A 23,451-nucleotide genomic window follows, 5' to 3' on the forward strand; every position below is an offset into this window, starting at 1 on the left:
TTGGTTTGTTTCCTGTCCTCGTCTAGTGTTATCATTGGTTGATTCTTGTCCAGCTGTGTTTGTCTCTGTCTATTACTATCCTGTGTATTTATAGTCCTGTCTATTCAGTGTGATTTCGTCTGGTCTACTCGTTACTCCCCGGTGTTCCTGTCTGTGTCAGCCTTGCCTTGTCTTGCCCTGCCTTGATGTCATCATTAAAGATTGTATTTTGAGTTTACATCCTCGTTTGCGTGTTCCTCGTTCCTCCCTCGTGTGTGCACCGTGACTATATATATATATATATATATATATATATATATATATAAAGAGAGAAAGACAGATTTATACATATTACAATGATTTGTGAAGGATCATTTTACATTGTTTTTTGATAAAAAAAAATACAACCTTGTTTTTTTTTCATTAAAAATTATTAATAACCCCAAACTTTTCAAAAGTAGTGCACTTGTTTAACCTCCAAAGCATGAAATTTAGTCTGCACCATTTAATTGTTTTTCCTATGCAATATCATTTTGAATGACAATGTTAATTATTTTTCACAAGAGCTAATCTCTCAAACCTGTAGAACGCCGTAAAGCATAAACCAGGCTTTAGTTACAGAAAATTCCTAGATTTATGGAACCACTTCCTGTTTATTTACAGCGCACATTCATGTACATCTTTTTGATGTAACACATCAATTCAAGGTTTTAAGTGTTATAAAAGATGATACTGAATGACCCAGCTGCATGTATAATGAAACCATTTGAAACCATGTTGGCGTTCGCTGAGAAAATATACATATATTACGTAGAATCAAAGCAACAGATGCAAAAGGCTGAAACGATGGCAGTTTAAATGCGGCCTCTGTTGACCTCTGAAGCATTGACTTGTTGACCTGACATTGAGTACTTAATCTTTCATTTCCTTGGGCCCAGAATTCATAGCTCATTTAAAAAGCGAAGAAAACATTTTCACGGTGCTGGGAAAAACCTCTTGCTCATTAGTGCTATCTTAATTATGCTTGGGGAATAGACATGGATTTTGCTTCTAAAGAGACATTTGCTCAAATATAAGCATGTGTTGCAGTATTTACTTTGTGATTTATTTTGCTTCTGCTCTTACTTTGAAAAGCCAGCAATAATTAAGAAATGAGTTGTACTTTCAGAGCAGACAGTGAGACCGGACCCCCTCCTGCGAGAGTGTGCTTTGTTCTTGGCACAGGCCAATTACGGCTGTGAAATACAAGCTTCAGACCTGCCTTATTCGGTGCCCTCTTAAGCAAAATGATGCTGAGGAACTGAACCCAGCTGCTGTTAAGTGATTGTTCAGTTTGGAGAATGGCAATGAAACTGGTGTGATACATCAACCCCCCACTGAGTCCAGGCAAGGCCTCGTCCACTCTGTGGCTCTCTATTTCCATGCTTTGTGACTCAAGTGATTGGCACTTTCGAATGCTTTCGTGATCGAGGTGAGAAAGATCTTGCTGGCTCTCTCATCTTGCTTTTTATTGCTGTCTCTCTCTCTTATTCACAAACACAAACACAGTTCTGCTACTGCTCTGTTTGTCTCAGATTTATGTAAATATCTTAATCAGATTTTTGGTTGATTTGGCTTTGCTTGTAAATTGAATGAGGAGTCATTGGAAAACGGCTCATATGATAATATCAATGTTAAACAAAGGCAGATGATGCATTTTATTGATCTTCATTAGGTTCTGAATCTAAAACCCTTTAATTTTTAGTCTCTGTAATGCTGTTTGGGTCTACAAGGACCTTGAACGTCTGTAACGTCTGCGTTCACAATTGGATCTTGTCATATCTGCACCAGCTGAGTCAAAATAATTTAGGAAGCATTTCAGCTCAGCTAGAACCTCCATTACGACTTCAGTTTGGATGGGTGGAGTATACAAAAAAAAAAAAATTCCGGGGAGGTTTAATAATTTATGGCTGGCTTTTTATTTAACAACAAGCTGTCAACCTGACTCCCGTCTCATAGAATTTCAGTGACTAATTCTGCAAACAGGAAGTGACACGGCTGACAGGGCAGCCCACGTGGACGAGCAGGAGAGGGTGAGATGTCACATAGAAGGCTGTCAAAAGCCTTTTCTCTCACTTTTAATGAGATTCCCAGATTTCAAATGAGCCGTAGTCTGATCTGCCTCAGCTCTCCTTATTATTCGTGGTGGCAGCCGTGACTTTGGAGTGTGTGCGTTTAGGTGAGCGGACAACCGTTTGTGTGAAAATATATATCCATCAGTATCTATGGATGTAGACTGCTGCGTCACAACGTTGCTGTGTCACATACCGAACTTCACTCATCATTGTAAACAAATCATGTAGCATCAATATTAACGTCTAACAATAGAGCCTTGATTAGCTGCCGTTGTAATTAAGGGTTGCTAAATTGGTGATTTGCTGGACCAAGAGTTTATGGTTTACAGATCAGTGGTCCTTAAGAATAGCTTTGAAGTGGTGTATTAATCAGATTTTTCCATGTATAGAGGCAGAGGAGTGCGTTTAGTGTCCATGTATGAATCTTTGATAATTAGGTTTAAACAGCACATGCATATTTACTTAGATGAAATTAGCAGAGAATTGTGGGCTGATATGAGAGGATGTTCAAACAAACACAATCTGTGTGAAGCCGCTTCGTTGTCGCCTAGAAACAAGACGAGCTCAGTCAGATGTGCTCTCTTATGCTCAGAGTTTAAAGGTAACTTTCCATCAAAAGATCATGCAGTGTATCTGTGGAACTTGATTAGATGTAAAAGTGAAATTCAGTGCCACATTTCAGATCTTAATGCTGTTTATAATATTTCTTCTTAAAGCCATCCTGATTCATATTTTTACGTTGGCACACTGTTTGAAAATATATATTTTTAAAATTCTAACAGAATGCTTCATAAAAAAAGAAAATTGCGAAATTTATCATATCCTTGTTGTTCTAAAACCACATGATGACTTTCTTCCACAAAGCTGTTTATTTGTATTTATTTATTTATTATTTGTTTTGTGAAGAATATCAGTTTTGAAAGCTTGCCAGCCCCAGTGGCCAGGAATATTTTAATATTCAAAAATTCACCTTTTGTGTTACACAGAACAAAGAAAGTCATACGCGCTAGGAAAGATGAGGGAGGGTAAATGACAGAATTTTCACTTTTGGTTTAATTATTTCTGTTAGTAATTTTTCACAAAAATCTTCCCATCTGCAGCTGCTCTCAAATCTCATTCTCCTGAAACCATTAAAACACCATGGCAGTAATGATTAAAAATATGAATCATGTAAATTTAGTAATAAAAAAATACCATCATAAAAACAATGGTGTTCTCTATCTTGCATAAAGAGTAATTTCTACATAGAAACAAACATTATTTTTTATATTTTATTGCATATTCTGCTGAAATGCTCATTACTGCAATCCTTCCAGCAATGTCTGGATGTGTATTATGTTGTCATTTAAACATATTAAAAACTAAATATTCTGAAAAAAATAAACGGCTGTTCATCAAAATGACAGAAAAAAAATTAACTGAATATTCATGTGTAATAATAATGATAAAAGTGGAAAAGTTAGGTCTATGACGCTCATCGCCCGTAATTTTTTTTTAAAGCACTGTGCTTCTGCACACTGAAATTTGGCAAGTTTGATCACTGATGTCAAGCCTGGTGTGACACGAGTCGTTAGTCTTCAAACTCCAGGTTTGAATATGTGCAAATGCAAAAATATATATGAGAGCTGCTGTGAAGGGGAACGTTTCCTAACGACTGAGTGATTGTGTATGTAAATAACCTTAATATAAACTGAATTGTCCTTTTCTGAGTTCCTACTCCCTGAATTTAGCTGGAAGTCTGAGCCAGCCCTCATACAGTATAACCTTTTATGAATTCATTAAACAAATGACAGAAGATGCAAGAGTGTCACAGGGGAACCAATCTGCCAATTCGTGTAACAGTGTATGTGTAATTCAGCAGATTAATCACACCTCCACTCGCACTCAATAACTTTACCACTCAGTAAACCATTCTCAATTTTCCAATGGGAGTTTACAGCAGAAGTGGACAAAGAGGTACATGAACTGTCTTGATTGAAGTCTTAAATGAGTTCTCTCTAATTGCTCCTTTCTGCGGTAGTTAGTTTTGCTCTCAGGCAGTCTTACATGAAGCAGAGACCTAGTTCTTTTGATATGAGCTGCAATGTTTGCACTGTCATCTGTTTTACACAGCACAGACTGATCTCATCAGAATCCTACATATGTTACCACCCCTCCTTAACCTTCATAAAGGCCTCTAGAGCTCAGCTCTCTGCAGGGTGACAGACAGCCACTGTTCATTAGGCAGATGTGGAACTGATCTGAAGACAGTTTGAGAATCTGAGGACTTTGCATTCATGGCAGTTTTATTCAGGGATTCATTCTCAAATAACTCATCTGTAGTACTGAATGTCAATTCATTTTGAGCCTGTGCTCTCAATATCATAGAAGCACAGTTTCATTGTGAACATCAACATAATGGGCCTCATTCTCTATCCATGCATACACATATTTTAGCATAAAAGCTGTCATATGGTTCATACTTATTCAGAATTTATAATTATAAATTTGTTCACCGTTTTTTCCTAATTTGCTGCTTATTAATAGTAAGTAAGGTATTTGTTGTAGTAGTAGTTATGTTTTGGTACTGGGTATAATTTATTATGTAATTTATGTGTATGTATGTTAAGTTATGATTTAAATATACAAAAATATTCAAGAAAACATTCTTATGATCAGTGTTGACAAAAGTTAAAACATCAAGCTTTATATTTTTGTGGACATTTTTTATTTATTTATATATTTTAGGATTCTTTGATGAAGTCCAAAAGAAAAGCATGTATTTGAAATAAAAATCTGTAACATTATAAATGCCTTTACAGTCAGTTCGATCAGTTTATTGCATCTTCCCTTATTAAAAGTATTTTTATATTTTTTTAAATTAAAAATCATTCAAAGCTTTTGAATGTTAGTGTAATGGGATTTCTGACAGATGATTTGACACTGAAGACACTGTTATTTTCATTTTAAATTCTAATGTATCACTGTTTTATTGCTGTTTTGCTGTACTATTGATCAAATAAATACATGCAGCCTTGGTGGGTACACACTCACACACATGGAATGGAAAGGTCATCAAACAGTCAAAGCGAGCAATATCTGTGAGGTAAACAGATGTTTACATGCTCAGATTTAATGCAAAAATACCAGAACAAAAATGTAGTCAGATTGCAATGTTAATGTGTACCATATACTGTGCAAAATTATATGAGCACATGTCTTCCAAACAAAAGTTCTGTGCATGCAAAGAACATTAGCATAGCAACAAGAAGCTGTCAACACTCCTGTTAGAGACATAGGCGTGTTTTCCTTTCTAACACATGTAAAAATATATCAAAACAGATGTTGTTTCTTACTTTTCCATCCATCCAGTTTCTTTTTATTTTATAAAATGTTAAGACATGCAATCTCCTCCACTAATTATTTCTTCACAACCTCCATCATGTTTATAGTTGTGATGCAAATAAACGCACACTGCACTGGAACTGCCAGACTGTAAAAATGGCCAATTCTTCTATTTTTAATGTATTATTCCAAGACAATTTCGATGTAGGCCTAAGTGTTCACTCCGAATCAGATTACGCATACAGTTTCAGTGACGTGATCACTGACCGGATTGAGATTTCTTTTTAGTCAGTCACAAATTTTCACGCCTTCACAACACATTAGCTTCAGTCTGTTGGCTGTTTTGTTTCTTTAATATGCTTCTCAAATGCCTGCCCTGTTATTCACCCTTCGCTTTTTGTTTGATATATTACAAAGTGCAAAGTTGGATTGTTTCAATACCTCTCAGTGATAATTGGCTGTCTGCCGTCAAGTGTGTTTTGTCACTCCACTAAACTGCAAGAGCTCTACAACACACTAACCTTATATTTCTGTATTCAAATTTATTCTCAGTGCACTCACACGAGCAAATAAGCCTAACCTTCCAATCACATTGAAGCACAGCTCAAATGGAGAAAACATGCTTGAAACATAATAAGAATGTCTACATTAGGTTGCTACTTTGGTTTTCTGAGCATTTCCCCGAAGCCTTCTTGGAGAAAGTCAGGGTTATGAGAGGTGCTTTACTGGAGAGGCTATACAGCTTGGAGACTTTTAGTTGTGACTCAGAAAATTGTGTTTGCTGTAAAGTCCTCCTGACCAAAGCCTTCACCTTCTTTCCCAAACCAGCAAACCGTCTTCCACGTGGTGCACAGCTACAGGTTCCATTCAGTCTGTAGTGTGGATAAGTAGTCTGCTGGGGTTTGACTGCCAGACCTTCGGCACTTAATTCTGCTTGTACACACGTATGAATAAAACATGTGCTTATCAATCATCTGATGCACAGGGGCGAGAGTGGCATTACGCAAGTGCCAGAATAATGGCCTGTCATCTTGCTGAGCCAACCATAGCCAGGGATAATGACTGCTAATGCTAATGGAGGTCTAATTTCCAACACTGCTCTTCAGGGTGGAAAACAAGGGCACTGCCTCCATAAATAAGTGTGCATATGGCATGTTTTTGTACGGAAAATTACTGTTTGTCATTGAGGGGATAATAATTTGTCTGGGGTAGGGCAAACTGTTTTGTGCTCCGTTAAACGGAACCGAAGTTACACCGCAACCTAAGATTCTGCATTCGTTGGCTGATTTTGGCTACTAGGCTTTGTGTCACAAAAGGTCAAGTTTAGCTCTTTAGCATGACACTGTCAGTGAGTCACTCATTTACACTCATTCATTTAAAAATAGCTGTGTATGTATACTACTGTTCAAAAGATTAGATAAGTAAAAAAAAAAAAAATTATTTATTATTTTTGAAACAAGTCTCTTATGCTCATGAAGGCTGCATTTATTTGATCAAAAATACAGTAAAAACAACAATATTGTGTAATAGTGTAACAATTTAAAACAGCTATTTTTATATTTTCTTACATTTTCAAATGTAACCTGAATTTTTAGCAAATCTTCCGAAATCATTCTAATATGCTGATTTGGTGCTCTAGAAACATTTCGTATCATTATCATTGTTTAAAACAGTTGTGATGCTTAATATTTTGCGCAAACAGTTACACATTTTGGGGTTTATTTATGTATTATTTGATTCTTTGAATTGATTAATTTGAAATATTAAAGCCATTTTAATGTTGCAAAATTTATCTGTCACTTTCAAAGAGTGTAAGTGATCTCTGAAGTGAAAAAAACAACTTGAACGTGTATATTGCTATTCTTTCAATATGTTATAAGGCTGTGAATCAACAAAAATGTCATTAATTTCAGTTTTCCATGACTAATCATGAACCATGAATATTAGAATGTCCGATCATACATATATTTAAACATTACATCACCAAATGAATGTAGATTCAACATAAAAGAAGTATACTTTAAATAATATTTGATTAATGGCATTTTTCACCAGAAAAGGTCAGTAACACCAATGTTAATACCAATACTGCTTCATTTATCTGTGCTAAATGCATTTTCTTAAATTAGTAAGGTTTTAACATTACTGTGAGCATAGAATGCTAGGAAAACAAATGCTGCATTTCTTGCGTGAGCAATTTTTTCAATGTTAAACTCTCCAAATTAATCACAGAAACTGTCAGTGGGATGCATAGGATTGTTAACAGATAGCATTTTCTAGGTATAACCGGATATATCCCTGTGGCATTTTGAGCAAGTTGGGCTTCAACAACTAAATCTATTCACATCTAGCCTTTGGTCCAGCCAGATACTTACCCTAATCAACAACTAGGCACTGGAAATAATGAATACACAGAGGTCAGTTGGAGTTTGTTTGAGATGTAGGGAATACCCAGCACAACAGGAGGACTCTGGGTAGGCCAGAGAGGCGGACAGTGGCCAGCTGCCATGTGTTGAGTGTCACTTAGACAAGCGGGCAGCCAGTTGCGGCCTGCTGGATTGTGTACATGGCATTTTCCTGGCCCTGTGGGTGGACAAGCTAGGTTGGTGTGATGTGGAATGTGAGGGACAATAGTGCTTTTGACTGCAGGACTTGTGCAGTATTTGAGCACTCCTTCCAGACCATAAACAGCAGACCGTCTCTGTAAGCCCAACTCACCCACTGGAGAGGATCTGTATGTGTATATAACGAGAGACAGGCTCTTGCATGCACAGGCTGGTGTCAGAGGAAGAGCTTCAGGTCTTTACACTAAGGTAAGAACTATCACTGTCTTGTCGATGTAGAGTTCAAAGAGCAGATGTTTTTCACAGTGAACTGAGGCCTGAATCAGATTATCAAGGTCGGCTTTTTAAATGTTACATGACTTGTCTGTCTCCTTTACAGACTTTGATCACCTGACATTCATGCTGTTAAGGCGTTTGAGAGAGTGTTGTGCTACAAACTGAGTGTTTTATTTTAGTGACATGGAAATGGTCGGTCTTTGAAGGCAAAGCTTGGCACTTAAAGCTCTGTGGCTCAGTAGTGGTCAGTATAAAATGTTCTGCACATTGTTTGTCAGTAGACTGGCTCGGCTTTGATTGTGCCTTTGAATACTGTATGTTGTGTGCCTCTAAGTCAACTGGAGATACAATGAAGGAGTGTATCTGTATTATGTCTCTCTTTCTTCTTGGTTCAAACCAATGTATGCAACACAAGAGAAAGTTACACAAGAACTTACATCATGAGCCTTCATTTGTTCTAACAAAGATCCAGTGCAATAGACTTTTAACTAGTGAATATATACATACAGTATACACTACCGTTAAAATGTTTGAGGTCGGAACGATTTTTAAAAAGATTTTTGAAATGAGTCTCTTATGCTCACCAAGGCAGTATTTTTTTTGTATCAAAAACACAGTAAAAGAGTAATATTCTGAAATAATAATATTATAAAATATATATTTAATAATAATGTACAGTTATAATAATGTATTTTATTCCTATGAGTTATATGCTGATTTGGTGCTCTCAAAATATTTCTTATTATTATCAATGTGAAATCCTGTTTTGCTGCTTAATATTTTTGTGGAAACTGTGATTCAAGATTCTTTGTTTTAAATAGAGATGTAACATAAATGTCTGTACTGTCACTTTTGGTCAATTTAATGTGTACTTGCTAAATTAAAGCATTAATTTAGCAAAAATTATTATTGACTCGTACATTAAGTATGGGTTTCTTGTCTATGTTCTGCTGATTTCTGTCTAGGCATATACTTTCCTACAAAAAGCTTGAACATTTCTCCTTTTGTTTCCCAAGGGAAAAATATACAGTTCTTCATTGTGCCATCTTTATTATAAGTTGTAATATTCAGGTAATAAGCATAAGTTTTCATATTCAGAACCTGTCATTAAATCAGTTAGTATAGGCAATTTACAAAATAATAATTGTGAAGTTCAAAACATATAAAAGGCAACATACAAAATATCAAAACATGTTTTATAATTTAAACTACAGTTTAAAAAATCTACTTTCACTCAGACACTTGTCTGATGATGCTAATGTGGTTTTATTGTTTTCACTTGTTTACCCAACAGCAAAAATATTAGAGATGTACTGATTGACCGGCCAGTGATCGGAATCGACCAATTTTTCGCATGACCGGCCGGTCAGTCTCTCAGTCGCGTGTAAACACGTTGTGTCGCGTGAGAATGATTCTAATTTTAATTGCATTCAGTGTAAACGGCGACTGATAATGTATTTATGTCGTGCCAGATGAGGCTTGCACAGCCTGAGTGAGTGTGTGAGAGAGACAGCACACACAAAGTAACTCACAGAAATTAATAGATGCATACTGCGGTAAAAAAAATATGATATGGTAAGCAACATTAGACGGCCATGATGTTTCCTCGAATAACAATATCTGCCCGATTGCAATGTGACACTGATTTTATACAATAGTATTTCAATAAACAAGAGGTTAAAATTAAGTGACTTAGGTTTTAGACAAAATATTGACTGTTTTTGCTCAATTTAAAAAATTTAAATTTAAATTTTCACTGACGAAAACGAATCGAGTGAGTCAATGATTCAGTGGCCCATTCATAAGGACAGTCACTTGCCTCGTTTCTGAATGAATCAGCCGTTTGAATGAATCGGTTGAATGAATTATTAAATGACTCACTCATTAAAACAGAAATTTGCCGCCACCTACTGGTGGTTTATTCATATTTAAAAGTATCCTTGCATTTTTTCAACATTTATTTGTATGTTTAAAAAAATGTGTAAAACATTAATCTCGTAAAATTATTAATGCATTTGAAATTTTGCAGTGTAAAGGCATTTATGGCACCTCAGCTTCATCAAAGTATCTGTGTAAATGCATCTAATACCACGTCAGATGCAGCTTCTGTCTCCTCAGCAGTGGAAAGATAGAGTTTGCTAATACTAATTTCATTTGAATGGTAACAACTCTACAGTTTCTTATTATGCTAACTGAATTAATTGAAACAAAGTAAGAATTTGATGTGAAAGATGACATTTAATAAAGTTAGGGGAAAGAAATTACCATTTATAAACTGGCGAATGACATCTGTTTTGTTACATAAAGCAACTAATTTTAAGTTAACTATTTCTTCCTCTTTCCAGTCACAGAGCACTTTATTTTGAGAGTTGTTAAAGTGAGAGATTAGTCCAGATTGGGGGAATTGTAATGTTTAATAATTTATTTTATTATGTAAATAATTTTTGTTGAAATCTGCATAGATTTTTGTTTGTATATGCTGTCAATTATAGTTCTTAGAAAGAAAATCGGAATCGACAATAATCGGTATCGGCAGGTCACAAATCGGAAATCGGAATCGGCCAAGAAAATTGCAATCGGTGCATCTCTAAAAAATATATTCAAATTTTAGTTTGGAGAATTTAATTCACAATAACTATTCTTGTGTTAAGAAGTTTTTGAAATAACTGTTTGAAAACAACATACAAAACAACTGCAAGAGAAACACACATTTATGTAACTGGATAATTGACTCAAAGCATTATACTTGCTGAGATAAAGCCCTTGTGACGACTCACCCGTGTGACAACTAGCCCCAGGCTCCCTTTTATAGATTGATGCTGTGCATTTGAAATCCATAGAACCGAATCAGAGAGTTGGTGTGTATATATGCATGTTTGTGTTTGTATGAGTGGGAGGTGTAGGATTTCTGTAGGCATGCCAGTCCCTGTGCTGCCTGGGCCAGAAGAAGTGGTGCAGGGTCCTGGCAGTGGACAGCGGATCACGTTCCATCCAATCGCCTCTGATTGGTGGAAAAGCCTCTCTGTAAATCCTCGCCAGAGGCTCATTTCCGCAACTGTTTTTGTTTTGAGCCTATTCAGCACAATTTTTGTCAAACACACAAATCACTAAGTGGCGAGGGTGTGAGTAGGGACTCGTAATGGCACATAAACACAAAACAGAAAGGGATCCTGCATTGAATCAACTGTTCACCCCTCCTCCAAAGATCCTACCTCACTATCTCCTGACCATTTTGAGTTTAGCAGTATCTGATGCCCGCATCTAGATACCTGATGAACCATAAACAACCAGAATTAATCACAGACAGTGGATTAAATACAGAGAGAGAGAGATAGAGAGAGAGAGAAGGATTCAAGAAAGACTGAAAAATGACAGTGAATTAAGAGGAACCGCCTGAGGAGGGGACGCATTAGAGCCGTGCGGATGCATTAATTCACTTCCTGCTCTGGGGAACATGACATACAGAATTTCTCATTGAGACACATCTCAGGTTCTTTTGGTTTTGGCTACGTGTCATGGCCGCATGGGCCCGGACAGCCGGATGTGTTTATTTCTGCACAGATGTCGGTTGAGATTATGCAGCATTGACTAGGTGACAGTATGTCGTCATGGTCAGTTAGCAAGGGGTCCCAGAAGAGGCCTTGAGTACTGTAGATGATGTGTGGGATGATGGGGCTAATCAGGGATGGGATGGGACTAAACAACTCGGGGATATATGCCATCATAACTCACATTATATAATCAGTCACTGTACTGTACTATGTGAATACAATACAAATTATTGCCAGCTGTATTATATATTCAATCATTATTATTGTTTACTTTATTTTGATACACTATCATAAGCAAAATGTTTTTAAAAGAAGACTGTTATGGTCACCAAGGCCACATTTATTTGCTAAAAAATACAGTAAAAACGGTAATATTGTGAAATATTATTATGATTTGAATAAACTGTATTGTATTTTAATATATTTTAAAATGTAATTTATTCCTTTGATGGCAAAGCTGAATTTTCAGCAGCCATTATTCCAGTTTTTAGTGTTACACGATCCTTCAGAATTCATTCTAAAATGCAGCTTTGGTGCTCAAGAAACTTATTATCAAAGTTTAAAATGAAAATGTGGAATCGTGATTCTTTGAGGATTTTTATATTTATTATTGAGATTTTCTAAATATTACATTTAATATTAAATTATTAGTGTTTTATATATTAACTTTAAGTGTTAGTTGATGAAAATTACAAATGCAAAAATTAGGGAATTAGCAAGCACATTTCGAGACAATGCAATACAATACAGTATCAGCCAACATATTTCAAATCTGTAATATTGATCAATAACCGAAATGGTTATATATAGCTGATGTTATATATTGCTCATGTATAGCTGATGTATCATGCATCCCTAAAATCTGACATTGACATTGCCAGACCTCAGACCAACTCCATTTGGAAAAGTCCCAGCGCTCCCTATGGCTAGTCCCTCCCTGGGGCTAATGAAAGGCTCAGAGAGGAACATATAGGCAGTCTGACAGCCACACTGAACGAGACACAAGGGGTTTCATGACTGAGGGAAAACTCCTTAATCATGAGACTTTTGCTGGAATGATTGTCTCTCCGTCCCTTTGCTCTGGACGTGTGCTGAATTCCAGCGATGCTTTAAGTAACAGCAGCATTACTGCCACTCTGGCTCTGGCTGAGAGAAACAGAGCTTACGTGACCTGTAGGCATTACTCATATTGTATTTATCTGCTGAGTGCTTCAGGGATCAGCTGTGCATACTGTGGGAATTTGTTTGTTCCTGTGCGAGTTAATTTTTTTTATTGTTATTGTAATTGAAGGATCATTACAATTGAGGGATAATTGCTGATTATAATAATTTGTATGTTGTAAATGTGGCATGATAGGTAAGTCAAATCTGGCTCCGGTCCCTTCCCAAAACACTCTTATTATGCCTGTAATTGTGTGTCACCTCTAACAAAGTCCCTGTAACGCATGGCCGTTCACTCAACGACCATCTTGGCAACACTCCCGGCAGATAATTTCTAGACAGCAGGCATTTTGTGTACTGTACAGTTCCTGTCTACTTAAATTGGGAAAGAACAAATCTCCAAAACTATTTGTCAAAAAAGGGCAATCAGCTCGTTTAACAGAGAAGTGGGACTTCCATTCCTACTGCCGCTAGCTGATGTGTTACAGTTGTTTCCATTCTTTTACTGTTTTTGTGAGTGAGCTATCTTCTCTTCTTTATATTGTTCCTGTACTTCTAATCTCTCTATATGTAAAAAAGGTAATTGATGAAATATAATGAATAACTCAGGCTATAATAAAGCAACATAATAAAAATAAAGAGTGGTGTTTAATGTATTATCAGAGCTGTGGTTCAGATGTGGGAACCATTGTGACTGTGATATTGCTTATATAAGCCTACAGCAATTCCATTAACAAGCAGTTAATATAAATTAACTTACATTTTACACACAGTTATTTTATCTAATTTGCTCCACTAATGAAAACAGCCCTACCACACCAGGATTAATGAACAACACCAAACAAATACACACTAGTGGGGTTCATTCTTGAATAAATCAGTGTTCTTGAATTAATTGTTTCAGTGAATGATTCAATGATTCCCTTATCACTTGTGGCCCTGTCTCAAATCGCACCTGAAACCCTTGTGGTCTTCCTCTGATTCCGCACGTTCGTGATGTAATGCCACTTTGACTGTCGGGTAGAAGTTTTCCGCGGAGCTCAGGACAGGGCGTGGTTCATTCCTGAATGAATCATTGTTTTGGAAAGAATTAGTTGGATAATTGATTCAGCCATTCACTTATAATAAGATTTTGTCACCACCTACTACTGGCACGTCAATGTAACTTGCAGAAAGAGTCAGTAAATATCTCTACCAAACAGACTGGCAGCCTAAACACCAAGAAGAAATGCATCAGTGTTGGAGTCGGCTCTCTTGGAACACGGCTCAGCGAATCAAATTGAGAACCAATACTAAAGGCCTAGGTCATACAGAACTCATCTTTGCATTACTATTTTTACATACCTCTGCGTTCAATCTTGCGTTTTTAAACGCATTGCTGTTCACACAGAGCATGTTTTTTTGTATTCTATTGTGCTGTTTTTCTATTTCTGTTTCCTAAATATACTCTAGAATGGCACGTTCGCGTCTTTTGCAGCATCTTGTGCATTACACAGCGCCAACTCATTTTTGCGTGAAATGTGCACAGTGGAATAAAAAAAAAAAACGCAAGTTCTAGAGACAGGTTTTTGAAAACTTCTTTCAACTTGTGTGCTACTGTATGATTATGTGAGTTCTCTAAATTTGAAACTGTGTGTTTCAGCTGCAGGGCGGCCCTCGTGGCCGGGATGCCACTGTGTACCCTGCCAGTCGGCGGTGGATCCTGAGGGGCAGGAGCTGCCCACCCAGTGCAGGGGGCAGAGAAACAAGCACCCTGACCACGACATGAATATCTGCTGGAACGAGATCAAACGCAAATCCCACAACATCAGGTATATCACATCTTCTGTTCAACCTTCTATTATATCAGCCTTCTATTGTGTTCAATGTCTTCTGGGGATTATTAACCTTGTCTCAGTAGAACCAGTTGAAGATCCACATATTGCAATTCTCCCAGTCTCAGAGGCGCTAATGAAACCGTTGATTGAGTTTGGGCTGTTTTGCATGCCATTTGTATGTATGTTTGTGTGTAATGCAGTGTGCTATGTTTACATAATTAGCCTCTTAATTACAGCCTCGACCCCAACTTTTCTCTGGGGACAAATTTACCAGGTCGTGATTGGTTTAGACATCTAGACAGCACTGGGTAATAAGATCACCCCAGGATGGCCAGCAGTCTTGTCAGTATTCTGACATCATTCAGCCCTGAAGGCAGACTACAGCCATACAACATCACATGTAATGGAAATGTATTGAATACTAAGTGGCTTCTACAAAAGACCCTCTGGGATTATATTGCAGCAGCGTTACGGTGACTGACTTTTTCAGCTGGCCATGTTTTGACAGACAGATGTCCCTTCCATCTAATCGCCTGGTTTTTCAGCTTTGGCATCTGTAAAATGCAATGGCAGGCATTTTTGTAGACTTAAATTATGTTTGATTTTTGTTTGGAAGCAAATAATATACAGTATTCTCTTTGGTAAATTAATGGATTATGGTCAAGGTTTTCGTGTGTCTCTGTGCTGTTGTTTTTGTAGAGCTGTCATTATTTATTTTATGCCTAATGTTGAATCACTGCTTGATTTTTGTAGATTGGGTTTCAGAGCAACACAACATGAATAATTTACTTGAAATTTTAGCTGTTTTTCTTTCTCAGGCACTGTGAATGGAAGAAATCAAACAGACTTGCTAGTAGGGCAGAACAGAGCTTGTCTTTGTCATTCTCATCAGAATGTTTGGCTTCACTGGGGTCCACTCACACGGCAGTGAATGTGCTGTGACCGGGGGGCTATGTGACTGAGGGGGTATATGGGTGGACAGAGGCATGCTGGGAATGTTTGATTGCAGACGTGCCTGGATGTTTCGCACCTCTTTGATGGCGCAGCTGTGAGTGGGTGCTGATGGTGTGACTCAAAACCCACATCCCTAAATCTGCTCAAAGCATCTCTTTGTCTGCGTAGATTGTAAATAATTAACACATCTGAACTGCCACGACTGACTGCGTCATGCTGTATTTTGAAGTTAAAGCTAGTACTCTTTGGTGAGATCATTCCACATACTGTACATTCATATTTGCAGAGTTTTGTGAAGTATATGTGCAGAGCTTGCAGTGGTGAACGTAATAAAAAGAAGGCCATTCCAGTTCAGTTCTGTTATTTTCCACGCTCAGCGCTAAATGGCAGGGGAGAGCATGGTGACCTTTCAGCCATCCTCAAAGCCTCATCCAGTCTTTTCAACAGCAGGCAGAAAAAGGCTTGATTGAGCATTAACAGCATGCTAATTGCTGTCCTTTCTCTGAGTTTTAGGCTCGGAGATTAGAATGTTAAAAACCCTTTTACTAATGGGTCTACTGTCATGTCAGACTTGACATGTAATAAATGTACTTTGTGCATCTGAGTGCAGTCTACGAAAGGGAGAGGAAATGGAATATTCTGTCAAGGGTTTTTGCTTGTTTTGGAAGTAAGATGTCCTTAAGTTTTCTTTAAATTATTAAAGGTAGATGATTAACTGTGTGGGCAGCAGGAATCTATTGTCAGCTTTTGACCATTAAAGGGATAATTCTCACTAAAACCTGTGCTAATACCCTCATGCTGTTCCAGGTCTATATGACTTGTTTTTTTCTGTGGAACATAAAAGAAGATATTTAGAAGAATGTTGGCAGCTAAGTTTTGGTTACCATTGACTTTCAATATATGAGATATTTCTCAAAATGTTTTCCTCTAAAGAAAAGAAGGTTTTGAATAACATAAGGGTCAGTGAATGATAAGTAAAAATACATGTGTTGGAAATTACTACAGTACCTTGTGGTGAAGTCTTAGGTTGTTTAGGATAAGAAGGGAGATATTATTTTTCTGCTTAGCTTCCCAGTGTTGCTTGTTATCACAATTTGTTGTGTTTTGCTGATGTGTTGGTGATTTGACAATGCTTACCAGCAAGATTTTGTTTGGTCAGCAAGCTTCACCAGAATAATCCTGCTGATTCACCAGCCAGAAGGGATGGAAATAGTTATTTTTTAAAGCTTCCAATTCTGACAAACCTTTAATGATTTTGGTTCCATAAAGATTTTATTAGTAATTCTTTAAAAAACTTTTGAGGAAGAAATATTTTCTTATTACATTCATACAGCAGTCTGTTACTACTGATGGCATAATTTCAATAGATATGACAAGTAAGGAATTCTTTTTGGAAAATTCTTCCAAAAGTGCATTTACAGACTTTTTAAAGGCTGCATAAATGTAATTAAATATTTGCATATTAAATAAAAATGCTAAGTGAATAGAAAAGTGGAATAATTTCATTAATTCATTCAATAATAAACAACAAAATTCATAACTGTGTCTTTTTTAACAACGCATTGTCATATGAATGACCAGTTTTTGATTTACCGGTACTAAAAAGATCTGAACTGACAAGAGTCATTTGTTTCTGACTAAACAGATCGTTTATGTTTCAGTTGTAGATTTGGTAGCAGTCTTGTGATCATTAGCAGTACAGGGAACACTGTGAGAGAGTTTTAGTGGGTTGTTTTGTCCATGTTGGCAGAAAATTGCATGTTCGAGAATGGTTAATGGAATAAAAAAACAAACAAATGGAACCAGTTCTCTGTTCCTTCCCATATAAAACCAGCCTGGTCCAGCACAGGGTTATTTTGAGCTCAGCCCATATTCTGACACAGTCTACTCATTGTGAGAAACTTTTGAAATGTGTTGCAGCCATCGGTAAACACAGCCTTTTCTAACTTTGCTGAAATGCACATATTTGTGTTTGTACCAGATGGTTTCTCAGTCCTCGTATGGCTGTAGGAAGGAACCCATATCAGCTGCATCATGACATGGGACCAGAGATGAAGAGCAACAAAAAAGGAAATTTTTGTGAGAGGTACACTCTGGTGTTTTGAGTTTCTTGCTAGGCTTTGCAAATAAACCCACTATTCAGACACCCTAATGAACGAACGAGTCAAAAGGGATTTCGAAGTGCATGAATTATTAACTACAAGTCTACCCGGCTGTGCTTGTAGGGATTAAATCAAATAAAGCTTGTCCGGCGTGCTCATCTTTCAGCGTGGGGCTGAGCGGATCGCTCTCTTTTGCTGGGTAGACACAATGCACTGCTGATACTGTTGCATTCTCTGCTCCAGCACTCTTTGAGTAAATAATAATCATGCATTGACATAAACAATCGACAGCATGGGGTCCCTCAGAGAAATGAGAAATTGTAGTAAGGCTGAATCAAATTTTCACTGGGAGATGCTGCCAGGCACTCGTCATCCCTATCTTGGCACAAGTTTTGAGGAAGCTAATGATACAGTTGGCCAAGGCTAGACCAGCAGACATAGTCTCAGGTTCCCTCAGTTTAGCTCTCTTTTACTCGTTCATTGAGGTATCTCAGACTTCTGGCTTTCCTGACAAACCTTGTTAAAGTCAAATGTCTACTTAGCCCCACCTGAGATCTGCCCATGATCTGGCCCTAAAACTTCTGTACACACGTCTCTCACAGATAATGCTTTAAGCTGAGCTTTATTGGATGTGAGCGAATTTATGAATAGCTACATGAGCGTCTGTGCGGGATGCATATCTAAAGCTCTCTTGCAGGAAATGTATTCCTTTTTGCATCTCAGTGCTCACATGAAATATTCCAATGGCGCGTTCCAAAGGAGTGTTTATGCATACCCAATGATATATATGGAACTGGCTGATATTACAGGTGCGGTATTTGTATGCATGTGAGGGCCTGTGCAGCGGCCCATTGTGTTTGCTTAACTGTGTCTTATAAACAGAATGTAGGGTAATGAAAGAGGCGAGACAGGCAATGCCGAATTGTAAGGCTCATTTCTCCCATGGCACCATCACCTTTTTTAGCCAATGGCTTCATTCCGGCTGAGGATCTGTGCTCACAGACAAATCTCCCACCCCGCTTTTTCATTCGATGTTACATTTCGAGGCTTGTGTCGCTGAAAGGACAGGCCTCAAAGAAAATGGCGCCCAGAGCCTTAGGCGATGCTTCTGAAATGGAAAAACAACAGACATCTCACTCTTATCTTTAGCATTTAGCTATTCGCTGATCCGTGAAGCAAAGCCTAATGGTTAGAGAGTCGGACTCGTAATCCAAAGGTTGCGGGTTCGAGTCTTGGGCCGGCAGGAATTGTAGGTGGGGGGAGTGAATGTCCAGCGCTCTCTCCACCCTCAATACCACGACTGAGGTGCCGTTGAGCAAGGCACCGAGCCCCCAACTGCTCCCCGGGCGCCGCAGCATAAATGGCTGCCCACTGCTCCGGGTGTGTGTTCACGGTGTGTGTGTGTTCACTGCTGTGTGTGTGCACGTTGGATGGGTTAAATGCAGAGCACGAATTCCGAGTATGGGTCACCATTCCTGGCAGTATGTCACTTAAAACCCTCACTGATGGTTATCATGCAACTTGACTAAATAGTCAGATTTTATCTAATGAGTTTTATCTGTTCTTATTTGCTTTAATCTGTAAGGCTGAGACAGGTTAATGTCTCTACATTTACATTTTATGTATCGGGCTATTTTACAGACTACTTTGCTGTAAGAGTGTCTTGTTGATCATCTTGCATATGTCATCAGAGTGCACATTAACACACACACACATATGCACGCACACACCAAGTAACAAACGAGTGGCTAGTCTATTCTCTACTATCTGTATCAACCTAAAGTTTTTAAAGGATTAGAATCAATTCGGTTAATTATTAATTAGTTATGGCTAGCCATTGCAATTTACATATTGCGATTTGTACATATGCTATATTGTGATCATTTTTATGCAGGCTTAATGTGTATGTAGACATACATTTTGACTTACAGTAAATTTTTGTACTTTTGGACATATAGTGAACAGTACAAATGGATTTATTGACAGCATCCAAAGTGTAAGAATACATGCATACAGACATCTTTAGAAAAAAAAATTGGCACCAATTCTCACTATTAACTAGTTGCTTATTAGCATGCCTATTATTAACATATTGGCTATTTATTATCATGATTAATCGCATCCAAAATAAAAGTTTTTGTTTACATGATATGTGTGTGTACGGTGTATGTTTATTATGTATAAATAAATACACACACATACAGCAGATATTTTGAAAATATGTACATGTATTTACATGTATATATTTATATTCATATAAACTTATTATTATATTATAAATATATTTAAAGGGGTCATATGATGTTGCTAAAAAGAACATTATTTTGTGCAATGCAATGTGTTTATGTGGTTTAAGGTTCATAAAACACATTATTTTCCACATACTGTACATTCAGTTGATGGGGATACAAGAACCTGAATCTGCTTGTGTTGCTCTCGTTTGTAAGTCTCCTTGGTTAAAATGTCTGCTAAATAAATAAATGTAAAAGTCATTTAGAACAGATGGCTCTGAAAAGGCATGAATGGTCCTCAAAAAATGGCTTGCTTTGTCCCTGCCATGTGTGAACATTGTAAAAGTAGCTCCTCATTGGCCACTGGTATTGATTACTATACCCTGTGCTAGCCATCATGCCTGATGGTTCATATCGAACAAGCGACGTAACAAGACTGCCCGAGCACTGCGCACAGCTGTTGCCTGTTTGCTTCCAAGCTCACTAGCAGTAACAGCCAGCCACACTAACATGCCATCCAGCTTCTGCAACAGAACCGATCCAGATGCCTCACACATGTGCCATCTCAGCGCTGCAATCCAATCCATTAAAAGCCCTCCATTAATCTCCATTTGTTAACCCGAGTTTGCTACCTGGAGCCAAGCGAGGAGGTCTATAATGCTGCCCTGCCCTTATTCTATTGAGTTTTATTTGTTTCTCCTCCACAGGATTTGGATGCTTGTCCAGTACAAGCATTGTTTGATTTGTGACTTTTGGAGGAATCCCCATAAAGCCTTAGAGAGAGATGAGATTATCGATGGTCTAAGTCTAAGGATTCAGAAAGGCTGCAGAAACCCAGCGGTCTGTGCATGATGGGTTACTGGCTGTAATGTACTATATCTGTGGTGGCGAGCGAGGCAGAGAGATGCTGTGCAATGCTCAAACATGGCACAGGTATGAGGTATTGCAGTCTTGCTGTGGATCAGTGAATTAGTAGCACAGGGGCTTGACTGTACAGGACAGATCATATCCTAGCGAGCATAAAGGGGCAGATGTGTCCCCTGTACTCACAGCACTGGATGCAGGAACTGCTCTGATTTAGTCAAATGTGTAAAGGTGAGGCAGGTGTGAAAGCACACATAGATTCCTAAGTATTTGGGTTGTCTTTTTTTTTAATGACAGCAGCATGAATCACCTGCATGAACTCCACAGCAGTAAAACCTGAAGAACATCTCGCTGTCTGTTGAAAGGAAAGAGTTCACATGATCAATGTCACAAATTTATGTAGATTAGACCCCAATGTATTCAATAGCACTTGCATTAATGGATAAATAAACCCTTGGCATTGCTAGTAACAACAGCCCTATTAACATTGTTCGATGACTTTTTATACCAGTGCTTGATACACACTTACCTATACTTCAGTTTACAAAGCTTGTTTGTGTTTGTGTCTGTATGATGAAGGAGCCTTCAGGCAACTATAGAACACACAGGCTCTCTAATGAAATGTCTGCAACCTGGCTGCCTTTATTGAGTCTAATAACACATCATTATAGAGATCGCTGTGCTGACCCTACTTCACTACAATAGAGGTCCGAACAGGTGAAGCAGGTCTCCTATTTGGCTTCTGTCTTTTCATCGTACTTCCCCTTGTTCTCTAATTATACAGTATATAATAACAATTTCTTTTATTTCTACTGAGAATATAATTTCAAATGATGAGCACTTTTGATGGCTTTGGGGGCAGTGCTTTGCTGAAAAATATTCTTTAAACTAAATTGAAAATATGTTTGCATGAGTTTTCTATATCTGCCTGTGGTGTCCTAATGAGTGGATGGTTGCCTGACAATTGGCCTCTATCTGCGAATGATTAAAAATAACAAGCACATTAGTGTTTGTATGTCCCGGTGGACACTGTCATTTCAATTATCACTAAGTGGAGGCTACATTTAACTAGCCCTGTTGAAAAAAAAGTCATCCCTCAAAACACCCCTCTGTGTGAACCAGAGGTCAATTTGTGAGTAAAGGGACACTGAGGACAACAATCACTGTCTTTTTGCTTTGTCATTTAACAGGCACTTTTATCCAAAGGGGCTCCATATTACACAGACAGTCCCGCTGGAGCAACCTGGGGTCTTGCTCATGGGCACAATGATGACAGCTCATAGATTTCTGGATTGTTGGAGTTTGTACCTGCTGCTTTTTGGGTACTGGTCCAGATCCTTAGGCTACACCATGCCCAAATATTTGATTATTTTCTTTAGACCGCAGTTGCTATGGACCTTACAGTTTGCACATATGAGGAAGTGGTTCTCAACCTTTTTTAAAATAAAATAAAAAAAATCCCAGAAACTGGGAGTGCCGATATAGGTGAATTATCAAACTGCAGTTGTGATACCGGAACTGTGTTTTTGTTTACATAATATATGTGTGTGTGTACTGTGTATATTTAATGTGTATATAAATACAAACGCATGCATGCATATGTTTAAGAAAAATGTTATGTTGATATATTAAATATATTTATATATAATATAAAATATAATAATATAAATATAAAAATGTACTGTATATACATGTAAATGTTTTCAAAATATGCTGTATGTGTGTGTATTTGTTTATATATATATATATATATATATCAGTGCTGTCAATCGATATAAAAATTTTTACTAATTAATAACACATTTTTCTAAAATTAATCGAGATTAATCACACCTAACATTAAAGTTTTTAAATATACTTTTATATTGCAATAATTTCACATTCAATCTTAAAATGTACAATGTACAAACAAAGACAGTATATTTTTAATATTTCTTTAATGGCATCTTTTTTATGATTGAAGGCCAGCATCACTGATATCAATACTACTGATGTCTCTATAAAATTGTTTTTTCCCCTTAATATTTAGCCATTGACTGTAACCATTCAGCATTACAGTATAATTGAGAGCTATCAATTTTAACATTTATTAGACTTAACTTCCAATTTAAGTGATCTTAAAACAATCTTCACATGGACCTATTATAATAAATGACATATTTAGCTATCTGTGCCCTTCAAACAGAAATATACAGAAAATGAATAGTTACCAAACACTAAATTCTAAATTAAATATAGATGAACCCCTTAAAGCTATAAAAGTTATTGATTTCCTATTTTTTCTTTTGTTCTTGGATTAATAGACATCACCGCAGCTGGTTATTATCTTATTTGCCTGCTATTGCTTTAAAAGCTGCTGCTGCTGAACGTGACGCGGACCTCACACATCTTATTTTCTCACGACTCTCTTTACCTTTTCTGACCCACTTCAGGTCTTAAAGTCTCTACTAATGAGCGGACGAGTTGAATCGGGTGTTTTAGATGAGGGAGACAGTGCTGGGGTGCCTCAGGACA

General features: G+C 37.4%; 1 protein-coding gene across 1 annotated transcript in view; it reads left to right on the top strand.

Moving 5' to 3' along the window:
* Nucleotides 1-14,718: 14,718 nt before the first annotated feature.
* The window catches only part of drp2 (dystrophin related protein 2), a 62,444-nt gene continuing 53,711 nt past the window's right edge, over nt 14,719-23,451 (top strand). Inside the window, exon 1 of the mRNA XM_079439214.1 lies at nt 14,719-14,780. Coding sequence (XP_079295340.1) covers nt 14,734-14,780 — 47 coding nt within the window. The 5' untranslated portion in view covers nt 14,719-14,733. The remainder of the gene's footprint in view (nt 14,781-23,451) is intronic.

This window comes from Barbus barbus (assembly GCF_936440315.1).
Source record: "Barbus barbus genome assembly, chromosome: 17".
Taxonomy (NCBI): domain Eukaryota; kingdom Metazoa; phylum Chordata; class Actinopteri; order Cypriniformes; family Cyprinidae; genus Barbus; species Barbus barbus.